This window comes from Ceratocystis lukuohia (assembly GCF_044167205.1).
Source record: "Ceratocystis lukuohia strain C4212 chromosome Unknown Supercontig1_pilon, whole genome shotgun sequence".
NCBI lineage: Eukaryota > Fungi > Ascomycota > Sordariomycetes > Microascales > Ceratocystidaceae > Ceratocystis > Ceratocystis lukuohia.
The window spans coordinates 4848361-4872978 of NW_027263520.1; the positions used below are offsets into that span (position 1 = coordinate 4848361).

At 50.2% G+C, this 24618-nt stretch overlaps 6 protein-coding genes across 6 annotated transcripts, besides 2 other annotated features; 4 read left to right on the plus strand and 2 right to left on the minus strand.

The window, feature by feature from the left end:
- Positions 1–4836: 4836 nt before the first annotated feature.
- HOO65_011204 (putative steroid-binding protein 3) lies at positions 4837–5360 on the minus strand (the record flags this gene model as incomplete). The annotated part of the gene is made up of 3 exons (XM_071006203.1): positions 4837–5021; positions 5114–5227; positions 5270–5360. 3 exons carry the CDS (start codon positions 5358–5360, stop codon positions 4837–4839), a joined length of 390 nt encoding a protein of 129 aa, XP_070863026.1.
- Positions 5361–5823: 463 nt separating this feature from the next.
- HOO65_011205 (TPR domain-containing protein) lies at positions 5824–7648 on the plus strand (the record flags this gene model as incomplete). Its single annotated transcript, XM_071005658.1, has 3 exons — positions 5824–6227; positions 6298–6965; positions 7191–7648. The coding sequence occupies 3 exons, from the start codon at positions 5824–5826 to the stop codon at positions 7646–7648; spliced, it is 1530 nt and encodes a 509-aa protein (XP_070863027.1).
- Positions 7649–10765: 3117 nt separating this feature from the next.
- HOO65_011206 (bZIP transcription factor) lies at positions 10766–11934 on the plus strand (the record flags this gene model as incomplete). Its single annotated transcript, XM_071005962.1, has 3 exons — positions 10766–11041; positions 11103–11345; positions 11422–11934. The coding sequence occupies 3 exons, from the start codon at positions 10766–10768 to the stop codon at positions 11932–11934; spliced, it is 1032 nt and encodes a 343-aa protein (XP_070863028.1).
- Positions 11935–14733: 2799 nt separating this feature from the next.
- HOO65_011207 (ATPase-stabilizing factor 15 kDa protein) lies at positions 14734–16034 on the plus strand (the record flags this gene model as incomplete). Its single annotated transcript, XM_071005880.1, has 2 exons — positions 14734–14771; positions 15677–16034. 2 exons carry the CDS (start codon positions 14734–14736, stop codon positions 16032–16034), a joined length of 396 nt encoding a protein of 131 aa, XP_070863029.1.
- Positions 16035–17335: 1301 nt separating this feature from the next.
- Positions 17336–18443, minus strand: HOO65_011208 (uncharacterized protein; the record flags this gene model as incomplete). The annotated part of the gene is made up of 2 exons (XM_071005991.1): positions 17336–17803; positions 17865–18443. 2 exons carry the CDS (start codon positions 18441–18443, stop codon positions 17336–17338), a joined length of 1047 nt encoding a protein of 348 aa, XP_070863030.1.
- A 1879-nt stretch (positions 18444–20322) lies between these two features.
- HOO65_011209 (Pre-mRNA-splicing factor SPF27) lies at positions 20323–21034 on the plus strand (the record flags this gene model as incomplete). The annotated part of the gene is made up of 2 exons (XM_071006146.1): positions 20323–20359; positions 20421–21034. 2 exons carry the CDS (start codon positions 20323–20325, stop codon positions 21032–21034), a joined length of 651 nt encoding a protein of 216 aa, XP_070863031.1.
- Positions 21035–22033: 999 nt separating this feature from the next.
- Positions 22034–23498: a sequence feature (Protein overlapping with rRNA (HOO65_011210, KAL2891852.1) was converted to a misc_feature.).
- A 311-nt stretch (positions 23499–23809) lies between these two features.
- Positions 23810–24618: part of a sequence feature (Protein overlapping with rRNA (HOO65_011210, KAL2891852.1) was converted to a misc_feature.) that runs on past the window's edge.

Consider the following 24618-nt stretch of genomic DNA (forward strand, 5'->3'; position numbering starts at 1 on the left):
ACGTTTCGAAGCTATGTATGTGTGTGTGTGTGTGTGGCGGGCAGGGGAGCCCCGTCCCAGAGCTAGGCTGACTAGGGTTAAAGAGCTAGGCTAAAAGACTAGAAACAAAGGGAGCAGTCTCTGATAACGTAATTGCTGCAAATCGAAGTTCTTGTATCCACTTTTCTTTACCCCTCTTCTTCTCCTTCCTCTTGTCCCGAGAAAAGATTTTCTAGGGCTCCAGCGAGGATCTTGGGATACAGCAAGCTAAGGCCCGCCCCATGGTTCTAAGCTAGCCCATGGCAGCCCATTCTTCGAGCCCTTCCCTTTATCCAAGCCCTGTAACCTAAAATAGGGCTGGCCATCTGCTATATGCACTATGTTGTACATGTCCGTGACTAGACAGAACAAGATCTCCATTAGCACTGGCAAGTTGGGGGCTTCGTTGTCAATGCACACACACATACTACACACGCAGACACGCAAAACCCAAAGATACAGACTTGCGGGAGGGGAGCATGAAGAAGGCTGGTATCAGTAAGGGATCCCATCCTATAAAGAAAACGAGACGTACTGTCCAGGCTCTTCCACATGCCTCCCTCGCTTACTTTTGCGGTGTCCCCACGTCGTCGCAGATGCTCACGAATAGGCCTGTTGTGTCAGCAAGATGGGGGCAGGCAGGCCATGAGGGAAAAAAAGAATGGAAATAAACATAAATATAAAAACAAATACAAAAACAAAAACGAGCACATACCACACGCACGTACGCACATACGCACGCCCGCACGCCCGCACGCACGCACGCTGCTGATGAATAGCGTGTGTGAAAGTACTTGTGCGACTTGGCTAGACGACATGACAGTAGAACCACCACAACCCAGGGGCAGACAGACAACCGCTGGATTCGCGATAAGTGCGCGCGCATATGTTTGTTTGTGTGTGCGTCTGTCTTCCCTGCCATCCTTCTCCAAAGCCGGCCATCCATATTTGTGTATATCTGCGTACACAAGCAAACACGGCACATGGATATCTATGCATGAAGTAACACCCCATCCTTCTAGTACAACTCCTCCGCCCGGTTTCTTTGCCTGTCATCCTCGCCAGTCTTCTTAATCTAGTGCAGTCTCTTATGTCATCTCCTAGGCCCATTGTTGCGTATACTTGGGCACCAAGGAAAAATAACGTAGCGTCATACAGAGGAAACTACACAAGCAAAGGAGACAAGACCCCCGGTAGGACTTGCGCTCCAACTCCATAGAGGTGCATTGTTGAAGGTTTTCACGGCCAGCGTGACATGACATCAACACAATGGGATGCGCATCCCCTCCAGCAGCGTATCAGGCGCTGGGGTCAACCCTGAAGGCGTTGTTATCCATGTATTCAACAGACCGTCAAAATCGTGTTTATTCACCTATGACATCAGTGCAGCAGGCTTTCTCTCGCTAAGCAGCCCATGTAGAGAAATACCAAGGCGGGCGGGAAGACTCGGGATTCATGGCTTTTTTTTCCTTCTTTTTTTCTCTTTTTTTTTCTCTCCCTACACCTCAAGATATAATGTTGCTGCTCATCTCAGCAGCTTGTTGAGACCACATTGCGGTGTGTGAGCCCAAGACCCGGTCCGAACCTGATTTTAGCCTGGGGCTTGGTATGTCAAGAGTAGGATTGACACCCGCGCCCACGCCTAACGGGACATCTTGATCTTTCCACAGACGATAGCCTTCCAATGCAGCACGGGCTGCGAGAGATGCCAACCAGGATTGAATTGCCAACTGAATGCAATAGCATATGTAGCTTAGCCAGGGTGTGCAAGTAATGCCTGCCTTTGCAAAACTGCGCATCAGGTACTGATACATGCGTGGCAAAGAGGCGCCAAGCAGTAGTACATGAATGGGCGTGGCTATCGTGAAACTCGTGTGCAGACGTTGAGCTAAATGAAAAAAAAAGGGCATGCAGGTCTTCCTTAGGCAGTTTGATAGACTCGTGGTACAGATATAGAGTCTCAAGTGCATTAGTTAACATGCCAAAGAGAGACATCCAGGCCCAAAGACGTCTAATGATCGCCAGTAGGCTGTTTAAAGCCCACCTAACTGCTCTCTTCTACATCATAAAGACAGTGTCTCAAGCCAGCGGTGGCAATGTATATGCATTTGGGTTCTATATTCGCGAGTCGGTGAGCGACTAGGTAGAATGGTGTTGGCCCTTGAACATAAGGGTAAGTGAGTCTGGGCTTTTACGTAAGCTATTGACATACAACAGTGACGGGTGGCTCATGGAGCCTGACACATGCGTTTTATGAAAAGGGATCAATCTGCGCGGTTTGTTCGAGATAAAGTAGATGAATATAGAGAGGAGTTGTGAAAGGAACCATGTGTTACTTTATTGAAACTTGTCATCACAAGAGCAATCAACCCTAGTAGCGTAACCCTATTTAATCTCCAAAACTTACTAGCCTCGATCTTTGCTGAGCGAGCGAAGTGAGCAACTAGTAGCGAATCCCTCAAGACGGGCGCCAGCATTGGACTTCAAAGCGTGTTCTTATTGCGGCTCATTGCCTCTTCTCAGGTTGATTACTAACACGCAGATAGCCGGTGACTTGGACAGCCGGCCTAGCTTTATTATTATTATTAATTGACCCTGCTGTTGAAGCCAATATACAAACGGATAGAGAGGGACGGGATTCTGCGTGCATCTGCGCTTGTCTAGATCTTGGATAGATTGCGGCAAGATCGGTGAGGCTTAGGAGGCGCAAGTATAGGCTCCAAGATTACAGTCAAACACAGAGCAAACAAACGGAGCCAACGACACTTGTCTGCTTGCTGTTTCGTACTAACACATCAGATGCGTCTATATTAAAAACAAACGGCCCCGTGCTCCAGTTTCACGGGGGTACAAGCGTACACAACCACATAGCTTTGTGCTATGTAGGCTCTGAAAGTTATACCACATACCCCTAGACGGTGGCGGACATGGATGCATGTAGCTTGTCACAAAGACGAGATGTAGAAGAAGTAGGAGATGCAGGAGAAGTAGGAGATGCAGGAGAAGTAGGAGATGCAGGAGAAGTAGGAGATGCAGGAGAAGCAACGTAGGAGCCGGAGCGGCAAAGCCTAAGTATGGGGGGAGAGGGGGGAGGGGGGAGGGGAGAAAGGGGAAATGTAGGACAGCCTGAATAGTAGAAACCCACAACCGCCATGTTACAGGTGCAACCATCTAGAAGCATCATGTCGGTTTCTAAGACAGCATGTTGATTTGATGATATTAATTTTATACTTCCTTTCTGTCTGCCGAGCTTCGTTGTGTGTGTGTGTGTGTGTTTCTGTGTCCCTGTGTTGCTGTGTTAGCGTGTCTTTGCGTTTATCTGTTTGCTGTTATTGTTGGTTCCTCCGTTGCCAACTCATAGAAGGCCCAAGCCGCCGCTGTCTAAGTGCCAGGTTACTGAGACTTGTAGGCCAGCACAATTTTGGTGCTCGATGAAAGTACTTTGTACAAAGGCGCTGTAATCTTGTACTACCTGTCAATCACTTAGGTTTAATCTTAGTCATATGGATAGAGGCGGCAGAGAAACCAGAAGCAGGTAGAAGAAGGCAAAAAGATCACAAGGCGGCATAGAGCTAGCGAGGCTTTCATTGTAGCTAACTAGAGATAGACAAGAGGTACTCTCTGCAGATAGACAAGAGGTACTCTCTGCAGATAGACAAGAGATACTCTCTGTAGGTGACCACCTTCCACCAGCTGCTAGCAGCATATGCTACTGTCCTGCTTATCGCCTTGACTGTCTCATTTCACCTCTTCTCCGTTGTCTTCTTTGCATTGGCTGGCTGCTGCTAGCCTTGTTGCATTCCATCCTGTCATTTTCCTGCGTCTTCTTTCGCTTCCCTATGATCCGGCATCTATCTTTGAGGGTAGCTGAATTTAATTGTTGGAGGAGAAACCACATCCTAGGAGATACGACCAAACGGCCAGACAACCAGGCTCGCTAGCGGCCGTCCCAAATGTGTATAAAAGCTTGGCCCTTCTCATATCAAGCCCATCCCATGGTTTACCCACTTGCAACTCGCATTCATCTTTGCCAAGTTGCCTGGTATTGTCTGCTTTTGGAACGATCTCTGTCGATATCTCTGCCCTCTTTTCCCCTGCCAAACACTCGCTACCAGGCTCTTCATACCCGCTTGCCGTTTAGATATAGGTAAGGCCTCCGCAGCAACTTGATGTTTTCTAAGCTGACAACTGGCTCTTAGTGGCTGCCATTAGTTTCTCTCCCGTTTTACCCACCCACGGCCGTCTTCAAGTCACACCTTCACACCCACTGCTACATACAATGTGCAACTTTGACGAATACCGCTTCACTTGTGGCCATAGTGTCACTCGTCTGACCTCCCACTGCCACTACGCCCGTTGCCACCCCCAGCACAGATGCATGGGCATGCACATTCTGCGCAATACCTGGGAGCAAACTGGCGCATGCGAAACGTGTCAACAGGCTGCTTCGAGATAGTTTGCTGAAGCCCGCCAAAGCTCGTACCCGCCGCGCAAGTGAGAGGTTATATTTGGTAGCAAGGGAGTAGCTTCCAGGCCGGATTCTTCAATCTTGCCACACAAGAGACCATAGATATCTCTTGCCAAAAAAAATACCCTAGGAAAGGGCCCCAGACTCGCTTTGTTTTTCTTTTGTCGTCGTCAACTCTTCGCAGTTCTAAAAAGTTCGTTCTACTCTAATACACAGCCATTCTGTTTTACATGAAAAAAGAAATGGGCAATGCTTGCTTAGCATGAAACAAAAACGGTGTCCTCTGTATTATGTAGCTATGGGCAGGCGGTCTAGCTCGGCCCCGCCTCGTGTCTCTGCTGGTTGGTATCCTACTTCTCCATGTTTGTGGCGTCCTTCACTAGACCAACCACGTTGTAGCGCTTGGAAAAGAAGGTTACCCAGTCATTAAGGGTCGACTTTTCTTTGTCTGTCAGGTCCTGCCACTCGGACTTCACGTCTTCGTCCTTGGTAGACACCTTGGCTAGAGCACGAGAAGCGTCTTTTCCGGCAAAGGCTATAGCGGGAAAGAATAGTTGAGGGGGCGAGGCGCTTTGTTAGCATAGCTCTATTCATAATGGCTTAGTTTCCCGCCCTGCAGACACTCACCAGCATATGCCCCTCCCGGCTGGTAGGACTTGTTGCCCGTCACATCATACACTATGCCTTTGATAGCAACATAGCACTTCGAGCCCTCGGCACCTAATCGAACTGCTGTTAGAGCTGGGTACACTGTGCGCAAATATAAACGTCTAATACACCTACCGTTGGCTTCAGCTAAGCTCTCTAGCGATATGAGGTCATCCTTGGGGGGCGCCAGATCGACGGGGGTTTTGGGCTCAAACTTTCCGGCCATTTTGATTGGATGAAATGAAGTAGAAAGAAAAAGAGCAAGAAGAAATGGATGTCTGAAAAGGAAAAAAGAGAATCAGAAAAAAAAAAAAAAAGTCCGATGTAGCTTGTCTAAGTAAAGAATAAGGACGTCACTGAAAAGAAGCTCCCTTCAAGCTGTAGCAATCTTGTTGAGGCTCGCAAGTAACTGGCCTCTTCCTATTGGCCAAAGCTCTTGGTAACAGGCAGGTAGGTAGGTAAATGCCCCGCCAGAGCTTGGCAGGAGCTGGCAGCTGGCACGGGACAGCTGCTGACATGCGGCTTAATCACCAATACCCGCTTTCACTTTTCCTTCATCCCCAGGAACCGGGCAGCCAAGTCAACACTTTGTCTGCTGCGATAGCGGCTTCCCATCATTACCTCTTTCCCCATCGACTCTCAAATGACGTAGCCACCCGCCTCCATCCTCCCGTCAATACTCGCCACCAATGCTACACACCGCGGCTTTCCCCCGGCGGTCAGCCGCCGTTGCTGTCCGTTCTCTCATGGTCCAGATGCCGCTGCAGCCCATCTCCGGGCTCCGTGCAACACAAGCAGCAGCACTGCTTGGTCTTTGTGATCTCTGTGCCACCAAGAGACTTGTCTCCCGACGTTTCCAGTCAACTAATTCGGATTCCGACTTGGGTGCTCAAGTGCCGAATCCTAGGGTCCCGCGTAACATGACGCCACCTCGGCCCGAGAAGAAGTACAAGTACATCTGGCGAGACCCAAGCACATTTACTTCGTGGAAGGACTACTGGGATGAGCTGAACCCCAAGTTCTTGATCGAAAAGGAATACTGGAAAGAGTCGTACGGGCGAAACAAGCCGCTGACTGTGGCGTGGTTCATGTTGTGAGTACCAGGCCGCAAGGGCCAACAGCCCTCCTCCCTCCAACCCGGCTATTCTAACTCCGCCTTTTAGCGTCTTCTTTGTCTGGACACCCGCCTGTGTTGCAGTCTTTTACGATCAATTTCTCAAGCCCGATCCGACGTCCAAGTTCCCCTCGCGTGTGAGAAAGCACCTGCGCAAAGCTATCTACTGGGCCAAATACAAGCGAGACGATGCGCGGGCTATGGAAAGCTTCATGCAGGCCTTCCAGGCCATGCAGGACCTGAAAATGGACCCGTTCTCCGACGAGTGCATGGGCGCCTACATGCTCATGATCAAGTACCTCGGCACGCTGCAGCGCTTCGACCAGGCACTGGACATTTGCATGGTGCGCCGCCAGGCCTGCCTTGAGTGGGTTGCAAATCTGGCTGACCTCGTTGATCGCGGCCTGGTCGACCAGTTTGGTGCTGTCCGAGCTGGCGACGAGGACGTGGTATCCTCTGTTCTGCCGAATGCGGCGGGAGAGAATGTATGGGCACGGCGTACGCGACTGCTCAAGTGGGCTGTAGTTATGAGCGCTGAGATGGGGACGCAGTGCCATAGCGAAGGCTCGTATGACGCGCTGCATAAACGCGGCAGAGAGCTCTTGGAGTGGGCTGTTAGCCAGGCGCTCAAGGAAAACCAGCGTCGTTTCCAGAAGGGCGTCAAGACTATGGAGGACGACTGGATGTCGACAGACCAGATTGCGAATTTGTTCCAAAGTAAGTCCATTTTGTTTACGGCCTTTGTCCAGTCTTGTTCCAGCGCAATGCAAACGGGTTACTGACTAGTGGCGGCGGATTTTAGTGCTGGGAAATGCATACCAACAATCGGGAGATGATGACCTCAGCATCCCACTCTTTTTCAAGGGCCTGCAGATGTGCAAGGACCGCTGCGACCAGTCACTGCTAAGTACGAAGCATTGATTTACAGATTTACCCTAACAGACAGGACTTGCGCTAATCCAAAGTACCCTCCAGTGATATCCATGGCTGCCAGTTTCTTCAACACTGACCCCGAGGCGGTTGTCCCATCTCAGCGCCGTGACGAAGTATATGCCACACTCGCCCCTAGCGATCGTGAGGCGCTGCCAAAAACTGCACGGGATGCCGTCTCTGCGTCGCGTAACTGGACGCGCATTGTCAACCGGCAGCTCAACGACATCCCGCTATGGGAGTACACGCCTAGCTGCAAGCAGGCAGCCGTCACATCTAAGCTGCTGCACGGCGAGCTTCTGTGGCACGAGGGCAAGTACGATGAGGCGCGTCACAAGTTCGAGCTCTCTCTCTCAGCTGCAAACTTATTTGAGAATCCACAGGGCGCTAGAGATGCACAGGCAGCTCTGGGGCGGCCAGTTCCGGCTACAGCAGAAGCAACTAGCAAGACTAGCAAAAAGACTAGCTGAAGACAAGGATTGGAGGCAGCAGCAGTTACATTGGTGGCGGACGGCTGTGTGTGTGTGTGTAGATAGATGGGTGGACGAGCATGCTCTGTAGGTCATGCTACACCACATGTGTAGGACTAGGCGCAGTGTAAGAATTAGACATTGTATACAAATTAACAAGGCAACTAGACGAGGAACTGGCCGAGTCGCGCCCTCTTCCTCTCTTTCTCTCTCTCTCTTGCTACAACGAGGTGTATATAGCCAGACATTCCGACCTTCCGCTACACCCTACACGCTACACGCTAGCACAGAGTTCTTCTCCAGGACAAGCGATAAGCGATGCCAAATACGGCCAATCAGACGCGGCTGCTAAGCGCAAAGCGAGCCAAAACGGCTGGCCAGCCCAACAGACAGAAAGGACAAGAAACAGAAAGGATGCAAAGACAAAGAAAAGAGCTCGGAGAAACAGGCCAACAAAAGAACGGGGGAGCTCAACACCAGCCAACCATGTAGCCCCTGTCAGCTCGATCCATCCATCTCTGGGAACTAATAAAATAGAGTATTTTATTAGAACAAGCTGTTCTCACCGGCTGCGGCTAAGCGCCCAGAAAGGACACTAATGCCAGTCCAGTGTTCATTTTTTTTTTTTTGGCTCAAGCCTCGCTGCTGCTTCTGTATCTCTCCATAACGGCCATGCAGTTGAGGCGCACAGCTTGCTTGATGTGCGCAACCCAAACTTTTTTTCCACTCTCCCTTCAGTCCCGAGGTTTTGGAAACAGGAACAGAGGGAGAAACATGAGCACATATTACGTTTCCTTTCCAAGTAAGCAACGATCAATGCAGCCCCTGAAAGGGAGAAGGGCCGGGAAGAAGAAGGTGAAGACAGTGAAGGAGGTGAAGGAGGTGAAGAAAGCGAAGAAAGAGGGTGAAACGACGCGGGAAGAAAAGAAGAAAAGAAGCGCAAAAAAGGGACGAAAATGGAGTACGATGGATAAAAAAAGAAGAAGAAGCAAGGAGAGAAAGGCCACACACTATCACGCACCCCTCAACGCTCAACGTCTCCCCTCCCCTCCCCCTTCTTCTTTCCGCTTCTTCTTGTCCTCCTTCATCGAGGAGGCGTCCGGTAGCCCTACACCACCAGCACGGCACGCCATGCCCATCGGCCAAGACCGCAACTTTCTTCCCTACACAGCCTAGGGGAGCTCAATTTCGAGGTCTGCCTAGGCTGTGTTGGACTGGGTCGTTCAAACCGGCCGCCTCTTGCTGTAGGTGCAGGGTATGAATGAACACAGGGTAAAAATAGTGGGGAACGTTGCCCTGCTCTGCCCTGCTCTGCCCTGCCCTGTCCCCTCTTGCCCCTGTCCTTGTCCATACCCTTGTCCCCGTCCTAGAACCCTAAGACAATAGCCTAGCTATGGCTATGGCCCTGTCGCTCTACCTGCCAACAGGCTTCTCACCTGGCGGTAGGCCTGCAATATCCCACGATACGGGCAGCCAGTCCCAAAGCTGAATGCAACAAAACAACTGAATCTCAACCAAGCCAACCACACAGCACAAACAGCCGCGCTACAGATCACAAGCCTCTGTCGCTCCTGCGCATCGACTCCACCCGTGACTTGACCTGCGTTTCCAGCAGAGCAATCATGTTAGGCCGGGCCTGAATTGTTGGCTTCTTTCTGTCAGCTCCAGCAATTCCGCACCCTTTCTTTTCTCTCTCTCTCCTTCTGCCCTTCTCTCCTGCTGCCTCTGTCTTGTCCTGCTACGCAGCGGCCGTTCTATCGCCGCTTAATCCGCTTAATCCCATCGACCCATCCAGGAGACGGGCGCATCATATAGGCTGCGCAAAGGGCCCCCCAGCACGCAGCACCCTTCCATCAGTATGTCTAGTAGCCTCTGTTTGCGCTTGACGCGGCCAATATAACACATCGACTATTGACGGCAAGATAAAAGCACGCTTCCATCGAGTCTGTGCCTGAGGTGTGGTAAGCGGGCAGGACCACCAGTGTGTAAGCTCTGCCTGAGACTCCTTGATGGCTCGCTGCTAGACACTATTTCTTTTTTTATCTTAGTCTGCCATCATACTATCTAAAGACATGCACGTGGTCTGTTTTTGTCTTCCCTCCTAGTGCTATTTCCATCTTCTTTTCTGTCCGCCTCGGAAATCTTTCCACTCAGCCTAAGCCAGATAGGCCGTGATTATACTTGTGTGTCTTTTTTCTGTCCCCCCCCCCTCCCATCCTCTCCCTCTCTCTCTTCCTCTTCCCTCTCTTTTACCCTCATTTGGCCATTTGGTAGTGCTTTTTTGCCCGCAGCTCGAGTTTGTGTGTGTGTGAGTCCTGCAACAGCATGACACTATTCCCACATCGGCCGCTTAGATGGGCCTTTGTTTGGTGCTAGCCCCCCGTCCCTCTCCTCTCTTTTTTTCCCCTGCGCTAACCCCGGCCCTTAGCCCTAGCATGATTAGCCTTTGACTTACACAGAAAGCTTTGTATCTTGTCTGCTCTTTTGCCTGTAATTTGTACCTTTGTGCTACTAGCTAACACCTCATTCTGCCAGTCCCAAGGATCATGCAGATCGCATCCTTCACGTACTAACGAGCGACCTAGAAACTCGGCCAGGTTACTTTTTCTCGACGACAGGCAAGGGAGAGGGGTGTGTGTTGTTTTCTTTTTTTTCTCTCTCGTCATTTCTATTCCAAAAAGAGACCCTTTGTTCCCCTCTTCTTTCTTCCCGTTCGCCCACTATCCCATGACTCCCTTCCCTTCATGGCGTCGCTACTATTTTGTTCAGGGCAGATTTGTCTCTATGCACGCCCATGTACCCAAATGCAACCCTGTTCTATGCGGTCTGTGTTGTAGATTGCATGGCTCTTAGTGTTGGTATGGTTTTTGCAGGGTGTTAGCTCGCTCTGTTTTACCTTTCTTCCTTCCTTTGTGCTTCTTCTGCCAGGTCGAGACGGATGTAAGTCTTACACATATATACCCCTTCTCTCTGCCATCTTGAAACCAACAGAGACACTGCATCATCACAGCTGCCTCTCTTCATTCTTCCCAGCATCTTCTCCGTTGCTGCCTCCACTTCTCCATTGCTGTCTCCCCTTCCCTTTTGTCCTATCCCCAGTCGTCGCTCTTCCTTGCCATGCCTCAGACATACCCTCCCCATCAATCCCCTCCATCCCCATCTCCATCGACCTTTGACGTCGCCTTGCCTGGCATGGACCTGCTTGCCGTCAGCTACCCTAACCCTGCCGTTGGCACCATATTCAATACTTTTGATTATGCCAATGTCTATCCCCAAAACGCCGCGGCCCCTGGTCTCCAGAGCCCCCGCCCACAAAACTTTGCTCCTGTTGCATCTCTGGCCGCCCCTGAGGTAGACAGTAGAGCCGGAGCTCAAGCCCAAGACATCCTGTCTGTATGTGCGCTTTTCGAAACCCCTTTCTGCTGCTCTGCTGTGCTAACTAGATTTCTTTTAGCAGCTTGACTTTTCTGTCTTCAACGCCCGCCCCGCCGACTCGTCGTCTCTCCAGGTTCATGGCAGTCCCTCTCCGGATTCCGTCAGTCACACGCCTTCCCCAGCGCTCACCTTCATAGAGGACCAGAGCGACCCTGATCAATCAGGCTCCCCAGAGACCATAGTGTGCGGCAATAGTGATGCCTCCCGCTCCAAAAAACAGAGGGGAAGCCGGTACAAAAATGCCTCTCCTGCTGTCCTCGGCGTAAGTAACTGCCCAAGCCTGCAATGCATCAGTCCCACCAGAAGTCTAACCAAGGTCTTCTTCTCGTCTCCAACAGCGCCGGCGGGCTCAAAACAGGGCATCGCAGCGGGCCTATCGCCAGCGCAAAGAGCAGCGCATCCAAGACCTGGAAAAGGAGCTCGACGAACAAAAGCTGAACTATGCCAACCTCCAGGCGGTGTACATGGACCTGCAGCGAAAGTACGCCGAGATCAGCGGGTGCTCGCCACCCAACACACTTTTCTTCCCATCACTCGCTGTGGCGGCTAATGCGCCAACTGGCTCAAGACTCTCGCCATCATATGGATTGCCTGTGGCCCATCGACGTGACCTGAGCATGTCTTCTCTGGCATCCCTGTCGCCTTCCCTAGAGGTCCCATTGTCTACTCCTCCTTTAGCCTCTACGTCTCTTCCTGTTTCCCACCAGCAGCAACAGCAAGTGGGGCTAGAAAGCTCTCAGCCAGTGACTCCGGCTTTGATTCCAGGAAATTCCCTGATATCATCTCCGGGCTTGAGCCTAGGGGATGGCTGGCCACTATACCAAACAAACATGTCCTATCTTGCCGTGTAATAGACCAAGATAGAATCATGCATGCACATCCACAAGCAGCCAACACAAGCCCAGCATCATGCCTAGAACATGTGCTGCAATTTTCCGGCATATTTTTGCTCAGGCGAGAGTCCTTTATCAGCATATGAAAATAAGCCGTCGTATGTATCTTTGATTGAGAGATCGTATGGAGCGTCAGCGCCCTAGGTTTAGTTGGCCTAGCTGCTTTTATCTCTACTAGCCTGTCAGCACGATAGCGACACTCGGGAGCGCATTTTTGCCAGTATATATCCAATATCCTTATCGCTCAAAACCACGCCAAAGAATTGCGGGTGGTGACTCCAACATGCGGGCGCCTTTTAGTAGTGCTTTACCTGCTTTCGGGACTATCCGGGCTCGTGTTTTAAAGGGCAAATAGCAATCGCGATATCGGCGCTGAAACTGCCACCAACATCAAGCTTGACAGTGTTAGAGGTTCCGATGCATTCCTTAGACGGCAAGAATGAATGCGTGGCGCACAAGCGAAGGGAGGGGGCGAACGCTAGTATGAAGCATGAGAGAATTACATCTGCGGGTTCAGTATGTTAATAAGGAGCAGAACATGTACTAGATAAGAGAGAATCTATAAACATTGATAGAGTCATACGCGAAGAGTCCAGCCTTAATGACGCGATGTCTGCATCCGCGTGTCTAGATTAAAAGAAGCCGAGAAGATGCCAGATTGCCAGGTGGCAAGTAGCCAATACGGAGCCCGCAACGAGCCTCCGCATCACGTGCGCTTTTTCTTCTACTATAGTGCAGTCGGTGCAATTCAAAGGCCGAAACGAAGGAGTGAGGAACAGGATGCGCGAGGGCCTTGAGGGCTGCTAGCTAGCTTTTCACGATCGAACAGTCAAGGACAAGATGGCAGCTACCAAGATAAAGATAAAACAGTGGCCTAACTTTCTAATGATAGCTGCTGACGACGTAATTGAGTAAATGACGTAAAGCCAAGTCTAGAGTCTAGGATTTTGGCAGGGATGTCGCCTTCAACTTATATGCGCGGATATGGGGTTAAGGGCCTGTGTTGGCCGGTCCTTTGCTTTTTTTCGTGGCCTTGCTCATCGCAGCATTCATTTAGCCTGAGGCTGCGCATGCAGATGCAAGAAAAGGATTGGCAATTGCTGTGCATTAGGAGACATTGGGAGACCAGCCCCAGCATGGGGCATGAAATAAGCCCAGCCGGTTGATTTTCTTAGGCAGTTAGTTGACTCAATCATCGTGATGAATGGAGTGTAATTGGCAACAAGCAACCAAAAAAAAAGCAAACGCCTGTCCCAAAACAGAAGGAAGACGACGTCCCAACATTTTCTTTTCCCCATTTTGCTATGGTAATTACTACAAGCAAATAATAAGTGACTCCTTGGGATGGTGCATACCAAGGCTTAAAGATCGAATGACATCGCGTGACCAACGTGCTAGGCTTCCCGAAGCCCCAAAAAACTAGCAACAGAAGGCGCTGGGATTGCGCTAAAGTGGCCCGTTCAGCGACAGCTCCTTCTTTGTTTCTTCATGTTGAGTCAACTTGTGCTTCTTGCTGTTTCCCCTCCCCTCGCTGTTGCCAACCTCTGAGCGAGATGAGGTGGCTTGGTTCACGATGCCGCCATATTGGGAGAAGGGTAAAAAAAAAACCCCAAATCCACAAAAAGAGGCAGGCAGATAAATCACAGCCAATTTCAGAAAGAAGACGTCATTTTTGGTCTACAGCTGAGAGACAACCGAAGGTTTGAGCTAATTCGACAAAAGAAAGCCCAGGTCCAGATCACGAACAACAGGGAAACAATGTCGATGTGGGGAAGGAAGCTTCCCTAATAAGCTTCCCTGCAACCCCCATTTCAGGAACTGCGTAAACTGGCTGGTTTGTCCCTGGACAAATGATGAGTCTGACGCTAATACCATCCGTTTGATAGAGTTGGAGCACAAAAAATAGCCCCATAGTTGCAGTGAAAGTTCCAGCGGGTTCCACAATACTCTAGGGTACTCCAAAACCAATAAGCAGGTAGCCGCCTGTATTAGTTGATCAAGCAACAGCAACAGGCCAGTTGTAGCTGGAGTCAGACTTGCATTGAGCGTTCAAAACATGAAGGGGATCAGGAGACCGTCGGGGTTAGCCAGCCCAGACAGCCAGGAACGAGCCCCGATTAAGGAATGGGCACGTAGGATCTCACGATAAAATATCCCTCCGGGTTCAAGGCCCTAGGAGTCTCGGCTCCGACAAGTTGAGATGGCACCACCACCACCACCGCCACCACTACTACACGTCGAGTCATAGTCTTGTAGGCTCTTGCCGTCTATCTGGCCTTCCCAGAAATGAAGGGCATACACCCGGACCAACTCGAGCAAGATCTTGGCACTGAGCCATTCCTCTAAGATAAGCCTGCGACAAGTCCTAGTTCTCGCCTAGATTGGGGAGTAGAGTATCTAGTCTAGCATAGCACGAGATAAATAAAGACGCACAAGCTGTAGCAGCAGCCCGCAGACGCCTAAATGCAGCTGGCCGTTTAGCTCTGGGTGAAGGAACCTCAGGAGGTTGCATTATTTCTATCTATCTGTAACAGCTATGGCAAAAACGCCAGCCTCATTATGTCTTTTTCTCTCTTGCACTTCGGTGGGTGTAAACAGAATTAGATAGAAGTCATAAAAATGGGCACAGGGTCACGAGGAAGCCCTGTGACGTATGGAATGTTACGGAATACCTACCCGTTTGCCACAGGGGCAGTATCCACTGAAGTACCCATAAACAGCGGCGTTGTTCTTTTTTTTTAGTGTACTTGGAGCAAAATGGAGGCTTATTCCCAACAACGAACCAGGCCAGGAACGTAAGAATAGCACGTCTTTAGAGGGGGTCAGTGTGCTCTTTCTTGCTCCCCCGCCCCTTTTTAATGTCCATTTTATTGCTCTCTTTTTGCACTTGCTTTTGCTGGCCGCTTGCCCCACCTGCTTTTTTTGTCTGTCTCGCCTTGCCTAACCTGCTAACAAAATCGCAAAACACAAGTCTGACGCAGCCAATTTGTGCTCACTCTCACTAGTTTGGATGGGATGCGCGGATGCATACATGTACCCTTATACGCTGTCCACTGTGTGAGGGGTACCTTGCTGCTTTGGCATGCCAGTGGAGTTCAGGGCCTAGGAAACCCCAACTATGATGTACTGTCGGCTGATGTACACAGTATCGATTCTGATTGTCATGGCCCTGGCCTAGTGACTTGGCCAAGTTTGGCTGAATGGGATGTATCAGTTGCTGGAATATAAATCTGCCGCTTTTCCTCCCCATATCGACCTCTAACTTCTCTTGTCCATCATTGCACTCACACATTCACACCTCTTCCGCTTCTCAATTCCCTTCCATCCCTTTTCTTCTTCTTTTTTTTTTTTCTTTCTCTCGCCTTTCTTCTCCCTCTCTGTCCCACTGGGCCTCTCCAAGTTGACTTGATTCTTCAACTAAAGCCTCTGATCTTGACGAACGCTAGTTTGCTTCATTCCCCTTCGTCACACCCCACCTAGTTGTTAGTACAGCTTGGTTGAATTTACCTTTTTAACGTCTTCCGACTCGACCAAATTTTGCTATTCAAGAGTACGTATCTTCTGGGAGAATATTGTGCTCTACCATCCACTGTCTGCCTACATCCCTAGCATATATTCCCATCTTCGTGTCCTTATCGTTGTCGTATAAGTCAGATAACTAACTCCACTTTCCCTTCTGAGCAGTGACTCGCACTCACAGAGACAACCATGAGCAAGCCTCGGGCGCCGTCCGCATGCCGAAGTACTATGGCAAGGCTGGCTACACCAGCACGGATCCCAAGAACACCAAGAAGAATGGCAATGGCAAAGCCAATTGGGGCGCGATAGGCGATGACCTGTTGGATGATGAGTTCAACTTTACTCATACTCGCCGCCGCTCCAACTCGAGCAGCTTCAGCAACACGGTGCGCTCGTTTAAGACCAAGTTCGATGTCAATGAACCTGAGCCCGTATTTGAGGAAGAACTACACGGACCGCTGGCCGAGGACGAGACCAACCCTCTGTCCAAATCCACCGACGCCGAGGAGAGTGCCAGCACTGCCTCTTCTGAACTGTAAACTACCAAGATGTGCATTCTTGACGCAAGAGAATAGCAAGCGTTTCTTTCGAGCCCCCCCCCCCCCCTCTCCCTTTTATTTTCGTCATCCTTAATGAGTCCCTTTGCCCAGCTGAGCCAAACGAAGGCGTGAAGCAGTGGCTCAGGCTCCCATTGGGCGCCATCTTTTTTTTTCCTTCTTTTCTCTGTTTAACGCATTTTATTACACATTACGAAATACTGTTTGTTGCGGGCTTGGCGGGTACGGTTTTTATTTTTTTGGTACATGGAATTCGCGGTGGTCGAGCTCTAGTTTCCTCCAGAGGGAGGAACAATTTCGCTCACCTATGTAACATCTCTCATTTTCTGTGTCTCCAACTTTTGGAGATAAACAGTACCCAGCGTTGGGGTAAACCTCCACTATCAACGACAGAATAGGCTCAATTGAACCTCTGTACACTTACAGCCCTTGAATCGCAACATGTAGCCCTCTCGTGACATGTTAATTAGTTTCGGTTTCATTTCTTGCTGCAGATCAGCCAACCACACTGTCACCTGTCACTTGTGGCTCTGACAGCCGCGGTGGCGTGAGAGGTATCGCTAGTTCGCCGGGAAGTAGACATGCGTAGATGAGACGGCGCAGTTGAGCAAATGCACACCGCAGAAACAGCGGAAACCGAGGTGGCTGCTAGGCGTTAAAGTGTGGTAGACACGGCAGCAACGAAATGCTAAATGTATGTGCGCACACAACGATCTGCAAGTATCCGGCCAGTCTTGCCCCCAACGGGCTGGCCAAGTGCGGGGGACAGGAGGGGGGGGGGAGTTTCGAGTAAATATTCATGCCTAGGAACTGCAGAGTTCCAGTTCGTCTCTCTATCTCTCTGCATGACTAGCATCAGGAATCGGGCGTCATATGCCAACGTTTTAAACCCACACAACTCGTTTCTTCCTGCTGTTGCTTTGAAGTAGATCCCTCTTCTTGAAACAGTCCCTCTCCAATGACATTGATTTTCGCCTTATTGCAAAGACATATAAGGGATGTCTGGCGAAGGGACCCACCATGCTTAGCTCCCTAATACAGAATTAGGCAACATGTGGTAGAGTTCACTATGTACAGCACTGGCATAGAAAAGTTATGTCATACTGAAATCCACCATCTATTCACTTCCATAATACTACCATCGTCCTTGCTACCCAAATTCATACATGACCAAAAATTCCACATCCCCACAAGAATATATGCCAAATTCCATGCATTGTAAGGGGCGGGTTGTGGATGGTGTTGTGGAGGGTTGTGTAGGGTTGTGCAGGGTTTTCAAGTGGTTAAGGGGTCCACCTTTCATCGTCAGTGGGAGTAGCAAACCAAATACGGGTTCTTACCTTGGCAATTTCGCTGTCCAGAAGCGCCGGTGGGCCACCAAACTCTGTTGTATTTTCCCAATGGGACTTCATCCAGCCGAGCAAAATTTGCCGCCATAAACGGTGAGAGTGTGGAAGCCATTCATAAAATCCGCCTGGAAAGTTTGCCCAGAATAAGTACCGAGGGCTAATTGGCAACTTGCTCTTAAACTCCACTTCGGTGCAGGTTGGCTGGCTGAAGACTGCAGATATACCAAAGTCAAAGATCATGACGCGAGGCACACTAGTTTCTACATGAGAGCCAATCAACAGCACATTTCGTGGAGCAAAATCTAGTTGTCTTACACCGTAGAACTCCATTTTTGAAAAGACCTCCATGGCTTTGGCAAGGATATCGAGTCGGTGCTGGGGAGACATGCGGTGTCGAGCGCCCTGGTCTAGTAAATCCCATAGTGACAGAAACGGGAATCCATTCCATAAGAATCATTCGCACCGAGCGTGTGGCCTTGGGTGTTTCAGGATGGACCATATCGAAGGTCCACGATCCGTAGTACTTGGGAGCAAGACTGCCGTCAACTCCCGCCCTCTTAAACTCCTCATATGCTGCAGCTTCACTGCCATAGTCCTGATCAGCCTTCCATGTAGCATCGTCACCCGACCCGACGTACGCATAGTATAAAGGGTCGTATATTTTTGCAATGTACTTCGTATTGTCATCACTGCCATCCATGGAGCATTTCAGTACTTGAGCACCACGACCATCACGGCATGCCACCTCCTCTAGCAAATGAAGATGGCGGATAGTTTTATCAGGGTGGGGGGGCGTGTCGATGATTGGATGTTGAGAGCACCATTCGGTCTGGGTCATGCCATCAAGGTCTGTCCAGTGAGCGATTCGGCGCGGGGCAGCCTCTTTTAAATAACCAAAACCAAATGGTGGGGGTGGTATGTGTGCTCGGATAGAAAGGGACGTGCCACGGCGGTATGGAAGTTCCGGCTTGGTTGGGTCAGACGGAAGCTTCCAGCCCGCCGCGCGACGTCTGGTCTTCGGATTTGGTAGATTACGGGACATTTCAGGCCAGAATTGATGATGGATGTGTGTGAAAATTTCGAATGGCAAATTGTCGTAAGTCTAACTACTAAAACGTCTACCGTCTTTATGAGGTATCTGTTGTGTGGCGTTCTAAACACGCCTCAAACAAGTGATTAGCAGTTATGTAGAAACCTACACCTCATGGCTGAAGACACCCAAAAGTATTAAAGCCCTAAAGGTCAAGCATAAAAGTGTAAGAGCTGGAAAAATAAGTTGGTTAAAACAACAAGTGAAATGAAGTTGGCATTGATTGAAATTTGACTTGGAGATATACATATAGGTATGTTTTTTTACAGTTATCCATGTGCTGTAAAAGCTTGTTGGTAGCCTAATTCAGGATGACTAGGGTTGCTGACCCTGATCAAGTTTGGCCTATGCGATGCCTTATGCTAGAACGGTCACTCTTAGAGCGCGGCGTAGCTTCTTGCACTTTACCCCAACTCCATCTACGATGTTTATGGCTGACAATACCAACCGGCCTCCAGCACCGATGTCTCCTTCCGCCATGCTTAGCGCTGTTTCTATTCAGGCCTAAAAGAGATTCTACCTAGCAGTATACCAAACCTGCTCTGTAGAATTTGAGTTGAAATAAAGTCTCTTACGTGGGGGTAAAGATGGCCGACTTATGCCTTCATCAAAGGTAGCAAGCTCCATGTGATTTGAGTCAAGTGTCAAGGCGGCAGCAATCGCCTTAGCTCTGGACTGTTTTAACAAGCTCTTCACTCTGCAGTCTATGCTACGAGCGATGGAGAAATGCCTGTGTGAAGATGTCCAGTATAGGATAATCAAGGGTGGCAATATTAGGCTTCAAATTTCATTCAATGGTAGTGTTATTACCAGCAGCTATGAAGCCTGTTAAGTTAGCATACCGAAATGTTAGCGTTTCTTTCATATTCGACCTTTGCCCCCTTATGTGATGGAGCAAATCACGCAAGACCCTTCTCCGCATAGGCTTAGCCAGTCTTCGTGTGCATGGCATGGGGGTTTGTAGAGACGCTGTTGTACATGCGATCACGTTACTCTTGTATAAGCTTTCTAGGTTGCCCTAGTCAGGGCCTAGATACATTTCTGCTCCGCTTTAACTCAAAGAGGGGCATCAAGATAGACTTGACGCATTGTGGAAGACGAGTAGATAGTATGTTTGAGCTCACAAATTGGTAGTCCGCAATTGGCTTGATAGCTCCTTGCCACGACGAGCCATTATGGGGTAAACGGTTGAACGATGGCAACATTAGTGGGAGCTAAAGATAAAGATAAAGGACGGCGGAGGAAGGTAATTGCCTTCGGCCTGCTATCAACGACTTCTCTCCACAAGGCTTTTTATAAAGACGAATCCACTACACAATATTTGTCTCTTGTGTATTGAGATAAGGGAGAGGTAGGCTATCAATAGTCTAGGACGTCGGCTGGAATGTAGGCAGCCCAAAGGGGAGTCCTACCTGCTCCAAAGCCATAGAATCTCACGGCTGAGAATCATAAGCCGGTCTGATCTCTTGTATACATCCAAGTCGAAGCCGAATGTCACTCCAACTTCTCCATAATTTCCCTTTCTTTGTTTCAAGGCTAACCCTGAGAACTGCAAAACCTCCAGCCGTCCCAAGGCTGAGAATCAACTTTCAGACCCGCTTTTCCTTATCGCCTTATCTTAGTCATCAGCCTTGCGATCCAACTTTTTGTGCACTAGTCTTTCGACAACAAGCGTATCGCAGTTGCACGACATCATACTTGCTTGCACATTATCCCCAGTCCGCTCTCTTTTGCGTCCTAAGCTATAGCAGCATTTGGCGCAAACAAACGAAAAAACACGCTATCGCTCTCTAATCCTCATACCACAGGGACATTATCGCCCGTCGCCAAAATGCCTATCGCGAACACTTACCTAGAAGCTCTCCCTTGTAGGTCTCTAACCAAACAAGATACCGCCTTACAAGAACATCGCTGCTAACATACGGACAGATATTGATGCCGAGCCTACTGCTGCTGAACGCGCTGCCGCCGAAGCCCTAATCCTTGCCGAAATATCACCCGAGAACCAGCCCTCGCCCACCCGCTCAACCCCACTAACCCACCCGTCCCTCTCACCACCAATTCCGCTAGCTCTATCGCCCCTCATGAGTGCCGAAATATCCCGTAGCGCTGCTTCGCCGCGCACGCCGCTCTCCGCTATCGATCTTTCACGCTACGAGTCACCCAGCCAGCCTAGCGCCGACACCTCGCTTGAGGAGTCAACAGCGGTACTGGCGCGCGCCTACGCGGCCCACAGCTACATGCGTTCACGCGCTGTGCACCTAGATCTTCTAGACTCTCACGGCAAGAACGCATGGCTTGTAGGGAACTGGCATCTAGAGGCTGAGTTGAAAACACTAGAGCGTGAGCTGGCGCGTGTTAATCGCGAGGTCGATCTGATAACGCTGGCGCGCAGTGGAGCACAAAAGGATGTGGAGGCCGAGATGAAGATGTTAGAGGAGGCGTGGCAGAAGGGTATTTCGAAGACAATTGAGACACAGGTCGCTACGGCACAACTGCGAGCGGAGATATTGGAGACTATGCGCATGCAGACTCGGCAGTGATGGCAAATTCTGGTTGGTGTCAGCAGCGATCCTGTCTGTACTATGTGGCAGCCTGTGAGGCGTTTTATTTTTTCATTGGTGGCGCTATGGTGTTATGGTTCTTCGCAAAGAGTGCAGGGGCACAGGTAGACCTCTCATATAATTTTGTTTCTTGTTGGGTTAACTTTTTTCATTAGTGATTCTGGTCCATTTCGTGACTATCAGTATGCGTATATTCTCTCGTGTTTCTAGCCGCAGTTATTTAGGAGCAATACGGCGGTGTCTTCTAGACAGGAGCCGCTTGGATCGTATCGCCATCCGACACCACTCTCGGGTAGTCGATTGCTATAGGCGTATGTTGACTTCAAGGATCTCCTACGGCCTTTTGTTTTTAGGAACCGTCTTTGTAATGCTTGTCCTTGTCTTGCCCGTCAGGTCGGCGACGCGGCCATGAACTAATCAACACTTCCTCTATAAAGGCTTTCAGGGGATGCTACTACAGTGACATGCGACCATAGCTTACGGAGAGCATACGACTCTGTCCTCCCATGCTTAACGCACCCCACAGGGCGCTGGCTTAGTATTATAGCGGATGACTATATGGGAATTCTTAGTAATGTATAGCTTCTTTTTGATCGTCTCTTTTACATCTCCTCATACCAAAGTCCCTATTATAGATGCCGCTATCTTTCATCTTGGTATCACATACGACCATAGCTTGTAGAAAGCACGGGATCCCGTCCGCTCTCCCCTAGTTAACCTACAAAGCGCTGGACTAGTATTATGGTGGGTGACCACATGAGAATCCCCGGTGTTGTATGTCTTTTGGGTGTCTTTTTTTTACGTCTCTCCATGACGAATTTGAATTTGAATTTGAATTTATTTAACGTCTACTGGAATCACTAAGATCAAACCAAAAACTTCCCTCCTACAACTCCAGGAAAAGGAGGTAACCCTAGGCAACCCTTATTTTTACACTCTACAACGAAGGAACCAACGAAGAAGACAGACAGCGAAGCCATGGAGTGCGAGGGTGCACCGGATGTCGCCGCCACGGCGCAATCCGCTGAGTACCAGACAGAAAAGGAGATCATAGATCTGGTAATGACGAACGTGATAGACCTCGCTGAAGGTGAAATTGAAGAACAAGCGAGGGAAACACGAGCGGCCAACCCCATTGAACTACCAGAGAAAAGGACCATCGAGCAACAAGAAAACAAAATAGAAAAGGAAAGAAAGCATGGAGGAAAACTGACCGAACGGGAACGTAACCTCGCCATCGCTCACAAGTTCATTGCCGCCGAAAAGAAGCAGGTGGAAACCAGGGGCAACGCGCTCATTTGGCTGGCCGAGAAGCTCCCTGAAATATGCAACCAAGCCATCTCCATGGCCAAAGGGGATGCAGAAGTGAAAAAGCTGACTAGCCATGTGTCAGCTGAATTCAGAGCGATGTTCGCAAAGATACAGCATGGAAACCCCACCACAGGTGGTGAAAAGAACAAGCCGACTGACGAGACACCGAAAAAACAAAGCAAGCCGAATGGCAAGCAAACATATGCGTCAGTAGCCAAGCAGGTGTCTGAGACACAAAAACAACCAGCGCCCCCGAGAGAGAAAACGGGACCGAAACCTCCGGCCAGGGAAGCAGAGAAAAAGGTCCGGGTCTTCATCCGAGGACCAGCGTCAAACAAGGAGGAAACCGTGAGCGCCGAGCTAGCGAAGATTTTCAAGGGTACGCCCAAAGAGTTCGAAACGAAGAAGGTAAACTCAGGCTGGGCATTCTACATTGAGAAGAGCAAGGCAACCACAACAAACCTAGAAAGGGCAAAGACAGCATGTGGCGCAAGAGCGTGTGAGTTGGACAGCAAGTGGACACACGCACGAATCACTGGCCTGTCGGATTTCTATGTCCTCAACGAGGGGGGCCCCGTGCCCACAAAGAATGAGGAATGGTTCACCGGACAAATTGCACGGCAAACCGGGGGACAAGTCAAGGCCATCAAGTGGCAGATTGAGGCGGAGAAGTACAAGGACGCCACCCTCCGCGTCGCCATCGACCTGCCGGAAGGCAAAACACTCCCCTCGGCCATGAAATTCGAGGGAAGCAACAATGCGGCACAAGTCAAAAGGTGCAGGACCCCGTCCCTACCTTTATGCCGCACCTGCTGGGAAGCGCATCCCACCACAGGCTGCAAAGCACCCCCGAGGTGCAGGCTCTGCGGGAGCCGCAACCATCAGGAGAAGGAGCACTCTGGCCCACCCACAGCCTGCATTGTGTGCAACACTGCGGGACACGCAGCAGGAGAGGCATCCTGCAAAAGGGACGCCCGGGGGAGGAAGTCCGCGACAGGACCAGAGACCCAGGTGCAGGGGAAGAGAAAGGACGACGGCCAAGGCTACAAGAAAAGAAAAAGAACAGCCACAGCGGAATCCGAGTCCGAGCCTGAAACCGAAAGCGAACCAGCCCAACCCTGCCAAGACGCATGTTAGGAGACCTAACGATCTGGAGCGTCAATGCTGGAAAAGGGGAACCGAACCACGTGAATGCACTACGACAGGCGGTCGAGCAGAGAGTAGACATTCTCCTGATACAGGAACCCTGGATAGGTCAGCATAAGGACAGAACAAAGGACCACCCGGAATTCACTCGGCATAGCCCGAGAGATGGATGGGAGGACCGCCCCAGAAGCATAGCCTACGTACGAAAAGACATAAAAACAACGGAGACGCACCAGGACCATCCGGACCTATGCCCGATCCGTATAAAAACAACGCAGGGGACGCTTCAACTGATAGGGGCATACAACGCTCCAGAAAGCCGCAACTGCATAAGGCCGGGCGAAGGCCTGCAGGAGCTCATGCGCTCAGAAAAAGAGAGCGCATGGATAGCGATAGGGGACCTCAACGCACATCACGGAACATGGGACGCTAATCCCAGGGAAAATGAAGCGGGGAGGACCCTGGAAAGCTGGATGAGAGACAATGACCTTACCGTGCTCAACGACAAAGACGAACACACACACAGCGCCGGCAGGGTCATAGACCTCGTCATCACACCTCAAACAACAGTGGGCAAATGGACAACCTGCATGAAGCTGATACCAGGAAGCACTAGCGACCACGAGATTATTGAGGTGAAAGTAAGGACAAGGACAACACGGAAAAGACCTGAAGCAAAGTGGAGGCTAAAGAAAATGAACGTCGACAAGTTCGTCGCAACATGCAATCAAGAAGCTGACCAGCTGGAAAAGCTTTTAGAGGGCAGTGGCGACGCACTAGACACAGCTGAGCTCCTTGCCAAGGGTCTGATAGCAACTGTAGAGAGGGCACTTGAGGCTTCAACACCAAAAACGCCCCCCAACATTGTTCTCAAACCGTGGTGGAACGAAGGGTGCAAGGAGCAGAACGCGCGGATGAGGAGAGCCCGAATAGACCACCGCAACCAACCCACAGACAGCCAGAAGAGGGACGAATATGCGAAGCAACGAAAAGCAATGAGGAAAGAAATCACCAAGGCAAAGAGAGCCCTCATGAGCAAGATCATAGCCGGACTGAAGGAACCGAAGGACGTCTTCCGCGCTGTCAAATGGGCCAACGACAAGGTA